This window comes from Papaver somniferum, chromosome 3 (assembly GCF_003573695.1).
Source record: "Papaver somniferum cultivar HN1 chromosome 3, ASM357369v1, whole genome shotgun sequence".
Classification (NCBI taxonomy): Eukaryota; Viridiplantae; Streptophyta; class Magnoliopsida; order Ranunculales; family Papaveraceae; genus Papaver; species Papaver somniferum.
In genome coordinates, this window is record NC_039360.1 from 204,944,024 (window position 1) to 204,960,805 (window position 16,782).

At 38.7% G+C, this 16,782-nt stretch overlaps 1 protein-coding gene across 2 annotated transcripts; it reads left to right on the top strand.

The window, feature by feature from the left end:
* Positions 1-7,028: 7,028 nt before the first annotated feature.
* LOC113358470 lies at positions 7,029-15,706 on the top strand. Of its 2 annotated transcripts, none has more exons than XM_026602061.1 (5): positions 7,029-8,104; positions 10,976-11,648; positions 11,915-13,292; positions 13,478-13,561; positions 14,308-15,706. In XM_026602061.1, the coding sequence occupies exons 1-5, from the start codon at positions 7,426-7,428 to the stop codon at positions 15,568-15,570; spliced, it is 4,077 nt and encodes a 1,358-aa protein (XP_026457846.1). In that variant the 5' UTR covers positions 7,029-7,425; the 3' UTR covers positions 15,571-15,706. The 2 variants fall into 2 exon arrangements, with proteins under 2 accessions (XP_026457846.1, XP_026457847.1); XM_026602062.1 differs by lacking the exon at positions 7,029-8,104 and adding an exon at positions 8,500-8,550.
* The last annotated feature ends 1,076 nt before the right edge of the window (positions 15,707-16,782 follow it).

A 16,782-nucleotide genomic window follows, 5' to 3' on the forward strand; every position in this document is an offset into this window, starting at 1 on the left:
CGGGTAGAATGGTGAGCTACCCAACCTCCCACCAATAGAAGCACTATTTTGATCTCTTGAGTGTTATTTTATCAATCATGATGGTGACGTCGAATTGATAACTTACATACCACTTGTAATCTTGTTCGCAGTTAGCACCATCCACTTTATCTCTCTTTACACCAACAGGTCCATAGAAACACCATCATTATCAACAAGGGTAGCATCACAAATTTGAAGGAAAGTTGAAGACGTTCAAGGTTTACAAGCAACGGTACAGAAATGAGAAGATTTCATATTCAAGTAAAGCAAAAAGACAAGGAGCAGAATTCTTACGAGTTGAAGACTTATGTACAAGAGCGAAGATTATCAAGATGAGAGTCCAACAAATTTATGATATCGAGACAATACACGTTGTGAAGAATCAAGTGGTAAAGTACTTACACCATGACCTTTGTACTTGCATTTTTGTTTTATCTTTATTCTTATTTGTTATTTTATTTTCTCTTGTCAAGCAAAAAAAAAAAAGAGAAGAGAAAAGAAAATTTCATTAGGTTCATTATTTTGTTGTATTTTTTGTTGTGTTTTTTTTTTGTTTTTTTTTGTTTTGTATTTATTTTATTTTTCTGGTCTCAAAAACAAAAGGAAAAGAAAAAGAAAAAAAGGAAAAAAAAAGAGACAAGAAAAATCCTTTGCATCATATTTTTGTTTGTTTAGTTCATTTTTGGTTTTGTATTCATTCAATAAATCCAATGGAAGAAGAAATATACATAATGAAGTTTCAAGCAACAAGGAATTAGAAGAAAGAATCACATTGTCAAGATTCTATGAAGTTCAAGAGTTATCATCAAGAGTTGAAGACCGAAGACGAAGATGAAGACGAGGATTGAAGACCGAAGACGTTTCTATGGATGCTGTGAGAGTGGTGCTAACTGCAGGTCGAACGGATAACGAGGTAAGTAAGCATATTCCCACCTTCGTTAAGTGGTTGATTTCCTTTCTTAGAGATTGTCAGAAAAAAGGGTTTTCAAAATGAATAAAAGATGTGGTTTTTCAAAATATTTCGTAGGGTTTGGCCTTCCTACCATTCAACGTGTCACATGATTCTCTCTTCATTCCTACTTGGACACATGTGTGACCCATGAAAAGATATTTATTATTGAGAGCAACTTCATAAAACCCTTTCTTGTGAGGCAGAGTCGAGACTTTCGATCACTCCGAACCCGAATTTCTTTCGATAAGGGATGGTTAGTTCTCTCTCAACTTTTAAGGATGAGATTGTGTTCATATACGTGTCTAACTTCTTATTACTAGTGTGCAGAATTTCTATGTCTTCTTAGGGCGTTGGATGCTATCATTACAGAGAACTTGTAAGTTGGAAAAATAGGTTTTGTGGGTATATCTCTAGTAAGCCCTCACGAGACTATAACTCGTCAACTAAGGACACCTAGGGGTTTAAAGGCTTGCTATACATGATAAGCGTGACCGTAACCTCAACGACACGGAGTTGTATGTATGTTTTAGAATTGTTTTGTTTGATTTGCTCAAGGACTAGCAAAGTCTAGGTATGGGGGAATTTGATAGGTGTTGTAAACACCTTAATATTTATCTATTGTTTATGCTTTCTTCGTGAGTTTTCTTGTAAATTATGTATCTTATGTTTGATTTTGAGATTATCAGGTGCAATGGATTCATTGGGAGCGAAAGAAGAAGAAAGCATTCAATTAGAGCAAAAGTGCATAAAGGTAATTTTACAGGCGAACACTATCTGCAGTTATGCAAGCGTTAAGGGACAACCTTGTTTATGTTTCAGAAATAAGGGCTGCCATTTTGGTGGCCTGTATTAGTCTGCATGGTGTCTATAACAATTTTGGTTCCTACTCAACCTCAATCATTCTCTTCAGTCTCTTCTCAAATTCATAGAAATGAGAAAATGGCTGCTGCTGCAAAGCCGAGAGAAAACAGAGAAGAACTATGAATTCTGATAATTGAAGAAATCCAGACCAAGAAATCAGTAAAGAAGGAAAAGATGAATCTGTTCGATCCATGGGTGTTAGTGAAACAGAGATGGAGGTTCAGAGAGATCGAGAAATGTAGAGTTAGGGTTTCCGTTGGATTTTGCTGCTGCTCTCGATTGAAGATGATGGTGGAGAAGTTGGAGATCTACAATGAAGCAATTAATCGTTGTGTTGATGAACAGAGATGGGTTGGTCACGAATTGATGATTTAGACAAATTTCACAGGGAATGAAGAATCTTTGATGTCGTGAACCTGAACTGCAATGGGGTTTTGAATTGGATTTGATGGTTAAGAAGAAATCAGATGAATTGTAAGCTACTGATAAAAGGTGAAGCCGCAATGAGAGTCAGAGGAGATGTTTATGGGTTTTTGCAGCTGCAATTAAAGCTGAGATGGTGTTGGTCTGTGTTGAAGGGAACTGCGAGTAAAAGCATTGGAGCCAAAATTGTATGTTATGGAACTGGTGGTTATGACTAAGCATGTACTAGTACAGAGAGCCCGAGATGAAATAATGCAGATGAAATTGATATGTTGAACTAATTGCAACAACTGAAGTTGAAGCCCCGGGATATTGGTGCAGTTGAACTGCAGGGGAATAAGAAATGTTGATGGGTATGAGCTGCTGAGGCAATAAATGATAAATGCTGTTGCAAGTGGTTTTATTTGTGACAACTACAGGAACAGATGGAGTTGAACTGAAATGAACAGATGATGTTGGATGTGTTTGCAATGGAGCGATAGGGTTGTTCTCAGGGTTTGAGTAGATGGAGCTGGTGATTTCGTCAAGGAGTTATGTGGTGTTGGTACTGAAACAACAAAGAAGATGTAAATAAGATGTTGGTTTGATAGCAGAAAAGCTGGCACTGTGGATGTTTATGCACGGGTTAGATGAGGTCGTTGTAGAAGATGGGATTGAAGATTGAATGGTTATGATGTTGTTGATTACAGGGTATGCAGTTGTGTGTGAAGTGCAAGTGTTGTTGCTAATGGAGTTATTATTTGTGAAGGCACTGGTGAGTGAAACTGACTTGGGGTTGTGGATTGTTTAGTGTTTGCGATGAAGATACAGAAGAGGGAGATGCAGATGTAGATGGAGTTAAAGCTGCAGTCGGTGAGAAATGATGCACAATCATTGTGCAACACAGAGTTTAGTCCGTGCAACAGCTCAGGCATGTGGCCAAGACCAGTCAGATGCTGACTAGTAATGATTCAGCTGAGTTAGACTCTGACTCAGTGACATTGACTGAGTTGACTTCACGTTTGACCGGTGACCGGGTGAATTTTGCCGGTCACCTGAGCTGCTTTCCGTCCAACTTCCGGCCACTTTACCAGTTTTCCGGAGATCACTTTTGGGACATATTTTCACATAGGTATTCCTTGCATATGGGTTTGGTGGACATCTTTCTATTGGACTTTGAAGACTATACCTAATTTTGGAGAGTTATAAGAGAAAAGACTTCTATAACTTTCATATCACGTATTTTACTACTTGGAATTTTGGAGGAGAGCGGGGATTCTACTAGGGTTTGCTTTCGTATATTTTTCATTTCTTTATTTTATTAAAATGATTATGATGAAGTCCACTAATATGAGTAGCTAAATATAATTATTGGTTATGGGATAAAATTGATTTCCCAACATGATATTTGATTCAATGCATTAGTTTTGTCTCAATAATTTATTTTTTATGATTCATGGTTTATATTGTCATATGATTTGATTGTTTGTTTGGTTGAGTCCGGAATCAATCTGATTTGCATTCATTTCAATACGAGAAAATTATTTATCCCTGATTCTAAGTAACATAATTGTGGGTAGTGCTTGTAGTGATATATTCTACTAGTCATAAATGAATCATAACCTTGGTGAAATCGAATTAGTGCTTTTACACGTTTGATTGCCTTGATTAGTCTTATTCCATAGAACTTAGTGCTTTTAGGGAGTTAAACTTAATTGTGCTTTTACACTTTAGGTTGCTTTCTACGAAGAATTCACATATGCATCTTTTAATGTGGTTGTGATGAAATCAGGGAATTAGCGGGATATACTTGCGATCAAGGTATCCTAGGACTTTTAGTAAATGAGAGATTAAAATACCAATTCTAGTCATTGATGAAAATACATGTTTGTGAATGATACTATACCGTGGCCAATATCTTCCTCTTATTGATTATTTTCGATTTTTATTGCTTTCAATTTCTTTTTATTGCATTGATAAACAAAATTCCCCCTTGGTTACTTAAGAATATGAAAATTGCATAACAACAATTTCCTCTTTGTGGAAACGAACTCTTTCTTATCACATACTTCATTTATTTTAGTTGAGTGAGAAAGTGAAATTATTTTTGACGCATACGACTGCAATCAATTGTCAATTCTGTTTTTCATAGGTTGGGTATTATTATTCAAAAGGGGGTTGGCGCCCATCTTGTTGCTAGGCTCCCAACACACCCTGTGTGATTATTGACTAAGTTTGCTTGCTTAATAAAAGCCCATTACTCGTAAACGAAACAAATATGCAGATTTATGTTCGTCCGATGGGTATGATTTCAGTGTTTTAGCCTTTTCAACTTTAGGGGAGTTGAGTGATGACATTACGGTCTTTTTGAAGAGATTGAAAAACTCCATGGCTTGCCACGATGTCAACAACAACTTAGGCAGTTCCCTTTTTCATAGGCTGGGTATTATTATTCAGAAAGGCATTGGGGCGCAATTTGTTGCGCGTCTCCCAGACAAATCTTTGTAATTGTAATAATAATAATAATAATAATAATAATAATAATAAGGGTGAGGAAAGAGAAAGTCCGGGCGATTTACAGGCGACAGAAAGTCTGCAAATCACTTCCGGAAATATCTCTGGATTTCTCCAGCGATTCTCCATCAAACAATTTTCACTCGACCCCCCTTGTTATACTCTTTTCATCGATGCCTTTTTCATGCACTGTTCTTCGGTTCTCTTTGATCGATTGGACGGTTACTGGCAGTTATCACCATGCCAAGAAGACGGAAGCGCTCTTCTTCTTAACCTGCAACAACATCCTCTCCTCTTGCGTCTACTGTCGTCTCTTCATCACAACCTCATTATAGTTCAACATCCAGCATTCCTGACGATGGCCGCATCCACTGTCCATTCAAAAACTACGACGACTATAACGACGGGACTAATGGAAGGGGTTATCTTCGAAGTTTGTTTCAGAGACATCTTACTGACAGGCACTACCCATCAGAACAAGCAAAACAGCAATGCCGAGAACGTTTGGCAACTTATAGGGTTACATACATTGCTTGGGAGAAAGTATTACAACAATTGCATTGTTGGTTATGCAGCCATTGTATGGTTTTACACACCTGGAAAAAATCCTGCAAACATGGTAACGACATCATCCCTGGACCATCCAATGGTGAAGCCGTGAGTTTTCTCATATCAGACATACCAATGCCCTCAATGGCAGTTAGTAATACTCCACCTACCTCATCGGATGCCCAGTATGTGTCCCTCTCCTTGGAGTTACTGAATGATGTTTTTCAAAGACAATTCATCACTATTTCTTCCATACCTGCACCTTGCAGGCTGAGTTTTTCCAGGACCCTTAAATCATGCCTAGATGCAGTAATTTCCAGCCCCAGCGAGATATCTCCTTGGATTAGACTCCTGCTACTGCCCATATGCACCCTCAACCGATACACTCCCAAGAATTCATCAGAGGAACGCTCTGGCACACGCAAAAGATTGCAAGATGCATCGATTAACCAAGCCTTGGTAACTTGGCGAGACCCAAATGGTTGTCTTACACTGATCAACACCATGTTGGACCAGCCGAAACGCTGTCAGTTAAGCAAGCCTAAGAGAAAACAAGCACAGACCTGTGCAAATCTGGAAGCTTGTCGTAAGAAACTTTCTGATGGAAATTACACTGCAGCCGTCAAAGTACTCTCCTCAGATGGTTTGGCTCCATGCAATGAAGCTACACTCACAGAACTACAGCAGAAACACCCTCTGGCTCCTCCACCAACCATTCCGGCTGAATCCATACCGTGTGATGCCATTTCAGTTGATCATGTGTCAGTGCTTAAGGCCATCAAAGGTTTCCACAAAGGTACCTCCTTTGGACGAGATGGGTTGAGAGCCCAACATCTCCTTGACGCAATGAGCGGATCAGCAAATGCAATCGCGGATGAATTGACCAATTCTATCACCAAGGTTGTTAACCTGTGGTTAGCAGGAAAGTGCCAATCTACACTTGCAGAATTTATAGCCAGCACCCCTTTAACTCCCTTGCAAAAGCCTGGTGGTGGCATTCGACCAATTATCGTCGGCACTATTTGGAGGAGACTGGTCTCCAAACTTGCTGCCTCTAAAGTTGAGAAAGAAATGTCGTCTTACCTTGGAGACTACCAGTTTGGAGTTGGCGTGCCGTGCGGCGGTGAAAGCATCCTTCACGCAGTTAACAGATTACTCGAAATCAAAGGAAATAGGTTTGATACCTCCATGTTACTTATTGACTTTATGAATGCATTTACATGGTGGATCGGACTTCATTAATTCGGGAGGTAAGAATACATTGCCCCGCTTTGTCACGTTGGGTAGAATTTTGCTATGCGACTCCGACCTTCGAGCGATGGACTCTCTATCGCTCGTTAGGAATCCTATCGCGTATGTCTAAGAAGTATTGTCGCGTATATCTGAATGGTATATTTAACATTTTAACATATATTTTTGCCACTTTGTTGTATCCATAGTGGATGCTAAATTGGCAAACTATAGAGTTCGACATGCTCATAGAAATATGCCTTAGATAAGACAATATCACTCGAGCGTTCGGTGCGGTCAAATCCAGAATTTCCAGCGCCAAAGGCAACGGTTGAGCCCATGAGTCCTGGACTCCTGGTACACATGAACATGAATAAATAAAATACTACAATCTCACTATAATCATTTTTCTGAGGGTATTTTGGTCATGCAAGAGCAAGTTATCCTGTTTTTTTTTTGTTTTTTTTTTTTCATTTTGATTTCGAAAAGCCGAGGAAGTTTATTTTCTTTTTGGTAGTTTTCCTCCCCTCTCTCTGTCTCTCTCTATAATCAGTTTTCCAGATTCTTTTATTTAATTCATTTCTATATACCAATTCGGTAATCTTCGTATTTTCATCTTCAATCTCACTTTCCCTCCTCCCTTGTTTTCCTTGAACAGCCCTGTTCATTTCAGATCTAAATATTCACCCCAAATACCATTTTATTAAAGATCCAGGAACGAGGTCTGTACTTTTGCTCCGGCCATTATTCCGTCAACTTGCCGGTGATATTGTCGGTGTACTGTTTGACTTTGATTTATTTGCAGATTGCAAAGTTAAGTCAATCTAGGGTTTTATTAAATCTGAGAAAACGCATTCAAGTATAGGGTTTCAATTGATTTGGGTTAAATTGCTATCATGCCGCGAAGTTCACGACACAAACAACATAAACAATCGAAACATAGTTCAAAGGATGTTAGAGAAAGGTCTGATTCTGAAGAAGATGTGACCTTAAAAAGTAGGAATGGTGGGGACGATAATATGGTTAGGGTTTCTAGGGATATGGCCTCAGGAGAAAAACGAAGACATTCCCAAGATGGTAATGTTGATTTTTCTGAAGATTATGTTGCTTCAAAGAGACGAAAGGAAGGGGTTGATTTGACTGATAATAGTGATCGGTGGAAGGGTGTTGAAGAAGATAGACGGAAGAAAGAGAAAATTGATCCAGAAACATTTACGAAAATTAAGGCCTTAGTAGATTCAAGTAGTCACAAGTCCAGTAGGAGAAATGAGAGTTTGAAGAAAGAGAACAATGCAGTAATTGAGAGTGATGAAGTTCAGAAAATTGGATGTATTAAAACTGAAATCAAGTATAAGTCGGAAAAGGATTCACGTAGGAAAGAAGTTTACGAGTATAAAGACGGAAAAGAAAGAGGGGCAGATAGGGAAAGGAAAGTTAGAGACTCGAAGAAGGAAATTTTAATTGATGCTGTACCAGGAAGAGGCAGTGAGGACGGTGAATCGGGAAGGAAACGTGGATCTCAGTCACTGCATGTTGAAGAAGTACGATCGAGAAAGCGAGAGGTAGAAACCGATGGTAAGTTCAATTGTCTTGTTGTTTTCTTTATGTGGTTACTTTTTGTTGTTAATTGGATCCGCACATAGGATGCATCATTTAGCAAGCAAGACGAAACCGTCAGTCTTGTAGGAACGGATGGAAATGCATTTTTTTGGAAGATATGTTCATTGTCCATTTTGTAAGAGTATTGTGTTGTAAACTCACAGAATTGTACATAACTTATATCTCAAGTTAGCAGTTAGCACATGCCCAATTTGTTGTTCAAGTGGTTAGGACATTATAACATTTGTTATTGTGTTAGGTTGTTTATCTTAGATTAGAAGAATATTGAGAGATTAAGAAATTCTAGAGAGATTTAGAAATTCTGGTGCGAGTTGAAATGATTTTGAAGTTGGGTATTTACAGAGGGGAAATTTCTAGTCGTTGGATGATACAAGTTTCCAGCATTGAGATCTACATCCAAGGTATCCTGTATGGTAAATTGGTGGGCTAGGCAAATCATTACCTATAGTTCTTTATTTTTTTTTGATTAAACTGGTAGTATATTTAAAAGTCAACGTTTACATTGTCTATACATACTAACTTAGTATCTCTTTTGATTATCATGATCAGAATTTTCTCTAAATCATTTTGCAAGCTTATCTGCAATGCCAACATCTATTAAAAAAAAAAAAAAATCAGTTCTAAGGAACCAACAAGTAATTGATTGGATGTCTTGTATAATCGACTTTGCTCTCCACGAGACCCGGTTACTTCTGTTATGAAAAGCATCTATGATCCCTTTACCATCACCAAGAGATATGGACTTCTTGCTTTCCCTCTCCTCAGCCCAGTTTACAGCATGCTTGAAGCTGATTGCTTTTGTGACATTTGCACTTGTTATTTTCCCTGAAGCACAAAGATTCCAGCCAGCTGACCTTATGCGAGTGAACTATACCAATACCATATATACTTATGATACGCTTAGGTGCCAGTCCAATTATTGTTACTTTTTCGTATATACTGTTGAAAACGTTCACCTGTAGATGTCTTTATTCTAGCTGCCAAGAACCTTGTTCTTGTTTGTGTAGCAATGCTCCCACCTAAAATATATTCACGTCCTCACTCCTGTATGTTTTAGTGGCCGTAACTCGCTTTCTTTTACTAGCATCCATGTTTAAGTACGCTGTTACATAGTAAATGGACTATCATTTGACGTAGAAAAACAAATTACGCTAGAACTAAAATTAAGTCATTTTGTACATAAGTGAACCTTTTTTCATTGTAAGCTCCATGCCTATCTTAGGAGGAAGTTACTTGGATGTGATTGCAACATTCTCAACGTTGGTTATTCAAAGCTACATAGTACATTGGTTGCTGGTAACTTGAATGCGCATACCGTAAATAATCAAGTATTCTAATTAAAGTTGATAATTTGGTATGTGCTGCTTCTGAGGCTAATTCATGCAGCCTGATTATTTATTACAGAGGACTTTGATTTTATTTGGATTTGTTAGTATAACATGATTAAGAGTGAAGTGCATCTTTTACGCTATGTACTATACCATTAGAGGGATAATTTGCTTAGAACTTTCCTTTCCCTCGCATGGCATTTAAACAGCCATGTGGATATTCCTAAAGTTGTGGACTCCTATACGGGTAATTAGAATAAGCCAGAAAAATTAGTGATTCGCTAAGACACTCAGAGCTCATTCCTTAAATACATAAAAATAGTATGACCATAACCATTTATCTAAAATCTACCCATGTCAACTTATAGTAATATGTATCAAACTAAACAGCTTCTCTGAGATAGACTAAGAGCTGTAGCCGTGCAGCACATAAGCAAATGAATGAAGGAAGTTAAGTCTAGTTTCTAGGAATTGGAAATCACTTTGTCTATCTTAGACTATTTTGTTGAAGTTCTTGAGGTATGCAAATTTATTTGAGTTTTCTGGTCACTTTACTAGTAATTGTGTATGTCTCTGTGTGTGAATAATGTTCCCCCCCAAAACAATGGCTCTCTTTATTTGTTTAGTATATGTTTGGAAAGCAGATCATGCGTAGAGTTGGATTAGCCAATAAATACTTGAATGAGTTGATCTTATTTGAGCTTTTGTGGGTGTGTAAATATTTAGAAAGAAGATTCCCCCAGATTTTTCGGCCAAATTTTGGTTTATCCGTAGTCAATGTTTTAGTAAAGATTAAGATGGACTGTTTTTATAGAACAGTCAATAGATGAATAGTGAACTGTTCATTGGAGAAGAATTTCTGTATCAATCAGTTTGCAATTGTAGGTATGTACATTAATGGCAGCCCCTTGCGGTCTAGTAGTCCTTATGAAGTTCATGGTGGGGACCGTTGAAAATATGGACTGGGTTTCATATAGACTCTACTTTTTGTTTCACTCTAGCTCTTTTTTCGTGATTTTTTATATTCTGTGCATCATTTAACATGCGGTGTCTGTATATTGGCCCCTCGCAGCCTTTGAAAAGAGATTCTTGATTTTATTTCATTTTTGCAGATCGTGAATTATACTTAGACTATATTAAGATATCTTCAATCTTTTAAATGTTATTGTTGTGCCCATTATGTGTTAGCTCAAAGACCATAACAAATTGTAGGCATCCCAGCTTCTATCCCCCTAATTGGTGATTAACATTTATGTTTGTTGCTTTGAACTCCAAATCTTTTTAAAAATGCGGTTATGTAGTAAAGGTAGTTGGGAATAGTACCTCTTTGCCAGTTTTCCTAAATCTTTTGTTCTCTTTGACTCTTGTTGACGTGTTATATGTCAAAAGGAGTGGTAAAAGCATAGATTTTTTTTTTGAGGAATGGTTTGGAACCTTAAGTTTTCTTATTTAAATATGTGCCATTGTGTTCATATGTTTTGTTATGTTTTCTAATCAGACTGGCAAGTACAAGATGATGTACGCAATCCTGACTTAGAAAAGGAATATGAGAAGCGGGTTAGGAGACGGAAAGATGGCTCTGTCGACAAGGATAAATATCAAGATGATATAAGTGAGTGTAACAATAGATATTTTTCCTCAAAGGATGATCGCAGTAAGAGTGGGCAGGATAAAGACGAAAGGTCTGGCAGGGATAAGTCCAAAGATGATCGATATGGAGATAAGTATCGAGAAGATGTTAACCGGGACCACAGACGAGATGATAAATACAGAGATGACCTCTCCTCAAGGGATCACAGTGACAGATATGACACTAGACATTTCAGGGACGACAGTAAGACTGAAGAAAATCGAATCAAAAGGTCTAGGCCACATGACCCTGAACCTGATGGAAGCTCGCATCACGATGAAGTAGGCATCAAATATGAAGATGTCAAGGAGAAGAAAAGAATCATGAAGGAAAACGAGGGTCACCATGGCATCAAATCTCCAAACTCTGTGGAGCGTCGTGCAGACATGGAGAAAAAACCTTCGAGTGGTAGCAGATTATCATCTGTTGCTGAGAGAGGAAGGTCTCAATCACGTCATCTTGATGTAGATTTTAATGTTAGCACTAGTAAATGGAATACATCCCCCAGTTCTAATGTTCATGCTGTGAAAGATCAATACAGGTAATGTTGATTCTCTTTATTGTAGCATATGTTTTCAAAATCAGTACATCACTATTGTTGCCAGAAAAAGTACTTTTTGAAACTCGTCTATGCGGATACAGTTTTTGTTTACTTTTCTGCATCATTAATTCCAATTCTGGTATTGAAACTCGTCTATGCGGGTACAGTTTTTTTTTTCTTTTCTGCATCATTAACTGTAATTCTGGTATATTTGGCTATTAAGGTTTCAATCCCTGTAAATGTTTCTATTATTGTTGTGTCCTTAGATATAACGCAAAGCAAGCAGAATCAAAGTATAGGGACACTGTATCTGAGGAAAGATTTCGTACAAATGTTGCATCTTCAAGAGATCTTACCGGTCCTTCTGGAGCTTTGAAGAGGACGTCTGAGCGTATTTCTTTGGAGAAACCCATTCAGAAGGATGAAAACTATGTGCGTCAGATGCCTAATGAGAGGCCTCGAAGATCTGATGCACTGCCATCTCCCAAGCTTATTATAGAGAAATCTCCCTCCTCATCAAGTTATGATTGTAGATATTCAAACAAATCTACTTTGAGGAGGAGCTTGGATGTTGAAGAAGTGGGAGGGAGAAGTATTGGTGCAAAGGACGTTAGGGATCTTTCTGCTAACGAGGAGAGGAGAATTCGGGATTTTCCTTCAGAGAAACCATCAGTTGATGATTTTTCTCAACCAGATGGAGATACATCATCAGTTAATAGATCAGGCCACTTCCTGGGAAACCCATCATCTTCTCTTCTTCCGCCACCACCACCTTCACTCAGGACTGTTGTTGGTAGCCCTTCAGTAATGGAGGAAGATAGTAGAGGGAAGCTCAATAACCGCTATAGGAGGTATGGTGATCCCAATGCTGGGAGGGGACTGGGAAACGCTTGGAAAGGGTTGCCAAGCTGGCCTTCGCCAGTAACAAATGGTTTCATTCCATATCCACATGGCCCACCTCCTGGAGGGTTTCATCCATTGATGCAGCAGTTTCCTGCACATTTCTTTGGGGTTAGACCTGCTATGGATTTAAACCATACGGGTCTTCCATATATTCCTGATGTGGATAGGTTTTCCTGCCATGGGCGTTCATATGTGTGGAGGAATCCGGATGGGCCATTCCCTTCTCATCTGCAAGGATGGGATGGAAGTAACAGGGTTTTGGGGGATGAGGCTCAGATGTACGGGATGCCAGATTGGGATCAGAACAGGCACCCATTAGGTAGCCGAGGGTGGGAGACAAATGCAGAATTGGGGAAGGGACAAAAAATCAGCGTTAACATGGAGCTGCCGTCAGCAGCATCCCAGAAAGAGGATCATCCACAACTAGTCTCATCAGAAGCATCTGCCGGACCTTCGGATCAGCAGCCTCAAAATGAGAGTAATCGTCCTGGTTCTTTTCAGGAGGAAAGCATTGAGGTTAAGGAATTTAACGCACATGCAAAAAATGTCTCTCCTGAAGTTCCCCGGACAATTCGTAATGTAGCAGATGAAGGTGCTCCTCAGTTTTGTGGTGTTTATCTCTGTAAGCTTGATACATCAGTAGATCTTTGCCATCCTGAGTTGTATGATAATTGCATTAGCTTGTTGGAGGACAAAAGTGCTTCTGTCAGTAACGGTACTGAAGAGCATGATTATATGGAGGTAGAATATTATATGAAAATTTCTCTTTCTCAATGCTGTCTTTAGCCTCTTTTATTTTTGAAATTATATGGAGGTAGAATATTATATGAAAATTCTCTCTTTCTCTATACTGTCTCTAGCCTCTGTTATTTTTGAAGTTGATCTGGGGGGAGTTTGATTCTCTTTTATTCTTTTTTTTGTCACAGGAGCGTGTTCAATCAGGTGTGAGGATCTCCAATGTCATTAAGAGTGCTTCATTCTTCTCCAAGATCGATGAATCTATCTTTCAGGTATTATCATTTATAATTTATCCAAATTATTTTTGTTTGAATATGCTTGAATTCACATCAATTCAAGTTTTAACTTACTGATAGAATAAAAAGTGTGTGCTAGTCATCGTTTTGTTTAGGTTGCGATGGTTTTTTTGCTTTGATGGACAGAATCTAAATGAACTTCTTAGTTAATGTGTTTCTTAGAATGTAGGGCATTCATGGCAGCTGCATAGACAATTCTATGTTTATCTTTTTTTTCAATGCCAGTGGTCTTTAACTCCTAAAGGTTACATAGGTGGCGTTTGCGTAACTGTAACTTTACTGCTGAAATTTTATGGTCTCTTGACACTTGAATCTAAGACATGGATTTGTCTGATTTTGTTGCTTCACGTGTCAAAGTTGGACTTCAGATAAAGCCTTATTCGCTGTTAAGTGATTTTACTTATAAACATTTCAGCTGGTATATTCTTTTTTATCAGGTTTCCCCTATGATTGGCTGACTTAAATTTGTAATTCCAAATTTCAGACTCAAAAATTCTGAAAATTAATGAACAAGGCTCTGTTCCTCATTAGAGAACAGATTAGTGAACTTTTTATGCAAACCTTGGTGTGAAAAATAAGGAGTTACAGACGGCATCCGTGTAATGTTTCTACCATGTCTCATTCTTTCCATGTAAAAGTTAATGTAGTGTTTTATACACATTCCAGTGATGTCAAAAGTAATCACAGTATTCTTGCTGATGACTTAGACCATTTATTTTCAGAGAGCGATAGGCTTTTACAGGAAGCAGGCTGATGAGATGAAAGTCATACAGCGATGTACTCTGTTCCCCACATTGAAAGATTTGGAAGACCCAACTTATGTAAGGGAGAAACTAGAGCAAATTCCAACCACTGATGAGGAGGAAGATCTAACTGCTGAAGGGGAGAATCTCGAGCATATTCCTACCAATGAAGAGGAAGAACTCAAGCTGGTTCCGGCCATGGAAGCGAAAGTACCTGAGTCGGTTTCAACTACTGATCAAGTTCAACTTGAACCTGTTCCATTTATGAAGCTGGAGAAACTCGAGACTGTTCCAACTATTGACAATAGGGAACTCCAGCCGGTTCCAAACACTGGCCATGATATGTTGGAGCCAATTTCAGCTTCTCCAGAGGAGAATGTTAATCTAGTTACAATTACCGAAGAAGAGAAACCTCAGCCAAGAGGAAGTTGTACGGCTGATGAAGAAATGCAAGAACCAGGTTCAGCTTTTGATTTTGAGAGTTTGGAACCTGGTGTAGCTTCTTCAGCTTCTCTAGAGGAGAATGTTAATCTAGTTACAATTACCGAAGAAGAGAAACCTCAGCCAAGAGGAAGTTGTACGGCTGATGAAGACATGCGAGAACCAGGTTCAGCTTTTGATTTTGAGAGTTTGGAACCTGGTGTAGCTTCTGATCAAGACATGATGGAGCTACTTCCGACTCCCAAGCTGGATACATCCGAGAAACATACACCGAATCTCAATCTGGAGAATCTTGAGGACCAAGTACTGGCCCCCAAACAAGAGAAACGGGAGGTGGCAATATCAGAGTCGGTGGAGGAGATGGGTCCAACATCTTTTCAGGATATAATGGAAGAGGAACCTTCAACTTGCGACCCGAATATGGAGCCATGTGCAGTTCTTGTTAAAAAAGAACAAGAGCCAGATACAACTTCAACCCAGGAGACAGCAGAGCCCATTCTCGAGAAAGCAAAGGAGGAGGAGGTGGTGGTGGTGTCGGATCGTTCATCTATTCATGGACAATCTTCAATGGCTACTACAGAACATCCATTCATCGAAGAGGAGATCGTTAGGGCAAGCAGCTGCGAAGGAAGTCATGTTCCATTGGAACAAAAGTCATTTACAGATGCTAATTGTGGTTCTCCTTCCACAGGGTTTATTGCTGGTTCTTCAGAGGGTTGTGAGGCATTGATGCCAGAGTCCATTGAATGTAGGTTAGTAAGTCTAAGTCGGATACATAATTTTTCTGAAAATACACATTGAAACCTATTCAGCTGTGTTCTTAGAAATCAATTCTCATTCAGAACTGTCTGTGCTTCCTTATTCATTCATCTATTTTGCTGATGAAATCACCCAACCATGTCTGTTGTTTTCCTTTCTGCAAATCAAATGGTTTAGTCTGAGTTTTTTGTCATGAGCAGTTTCGTGATACTTGCTGGCCAGTCTTGCAAGACTTGTCAGTTATGATCGATTATGGATTTCTGCTTCATGCTCGCCTCATTGTTCCTGGCAGGTGAGTCTTTCAAACTTTATTTTATTTTCGTAAGGGATGTACACATCCAATCCTAAACTGAACAAGATTCTTGGAAGGAGAAAGTAGAGCTTAAAAAGATACTCCCTCCGTCCCACTATTAGATGACCTACTTGGTTCAAAATTTTGTCCCACTATTAGTTCATCCATCTCATTACACAAGGGGATATTTCTAAAACTGTCCATTTGATTTATTATCGTTAGTATAAGAAATATGTATAATTTGGTATCCATGTTATATTAAGATAATAATATCCGAACCATTTACAAAAATAAATAACTAATAATATCGGAACCATTTCCAAACCAGGGATTGAATAAAAACTCACAAAAACAAGAGTAGGCTTCAGACGTACGTGCACTCTTAGAGAAAGTGTTAAATTGGCATCAGTAGCTAACAATTGGTCTTAAAATGTCATGATGTCATCTATGGCCGCGTAACTACTAAAATTAAATGGATAATTAATCGATATAACCTATTCGAAACCCGGAAGAGACCTCGAAACCATTTTCACACGATGGTTGGTGGAGATGATCCTCTTTTCTGCTGGTGGTGAAGATGGTGGCTAGGGTTTCTTCTTTGAATCGGGCCGGATCTGCGTGTGAGTCGGATGCGGGTTTGGTTAAGTCGGGTCTTTTTGACTCGACTTTCCTTGCGCTGCTTGTTTAGGCTTGTTTTTCTGGTTTGTCTTGAATTTTGGTTCCAAGTATATATTCGCTGCTGCTGTTGCTAACTTAGATTGGAGTACTCCGTGGCTGGCTGGCTTGGATTAGAAACTCAAGATGGGTTAGTGGATTAGTGGTGGTAGCAGGTGGTGGTGTTTATTTATAGGTTTGTTTGAATAAAGTTTTTTTTTCTTTTTTTTTTTTTTAGTAAAGATTAGTATAGGACTTGATACTGTTCCTTCAAGTGACTTGCTTAGAGATCACTGGTCATTGGAGTC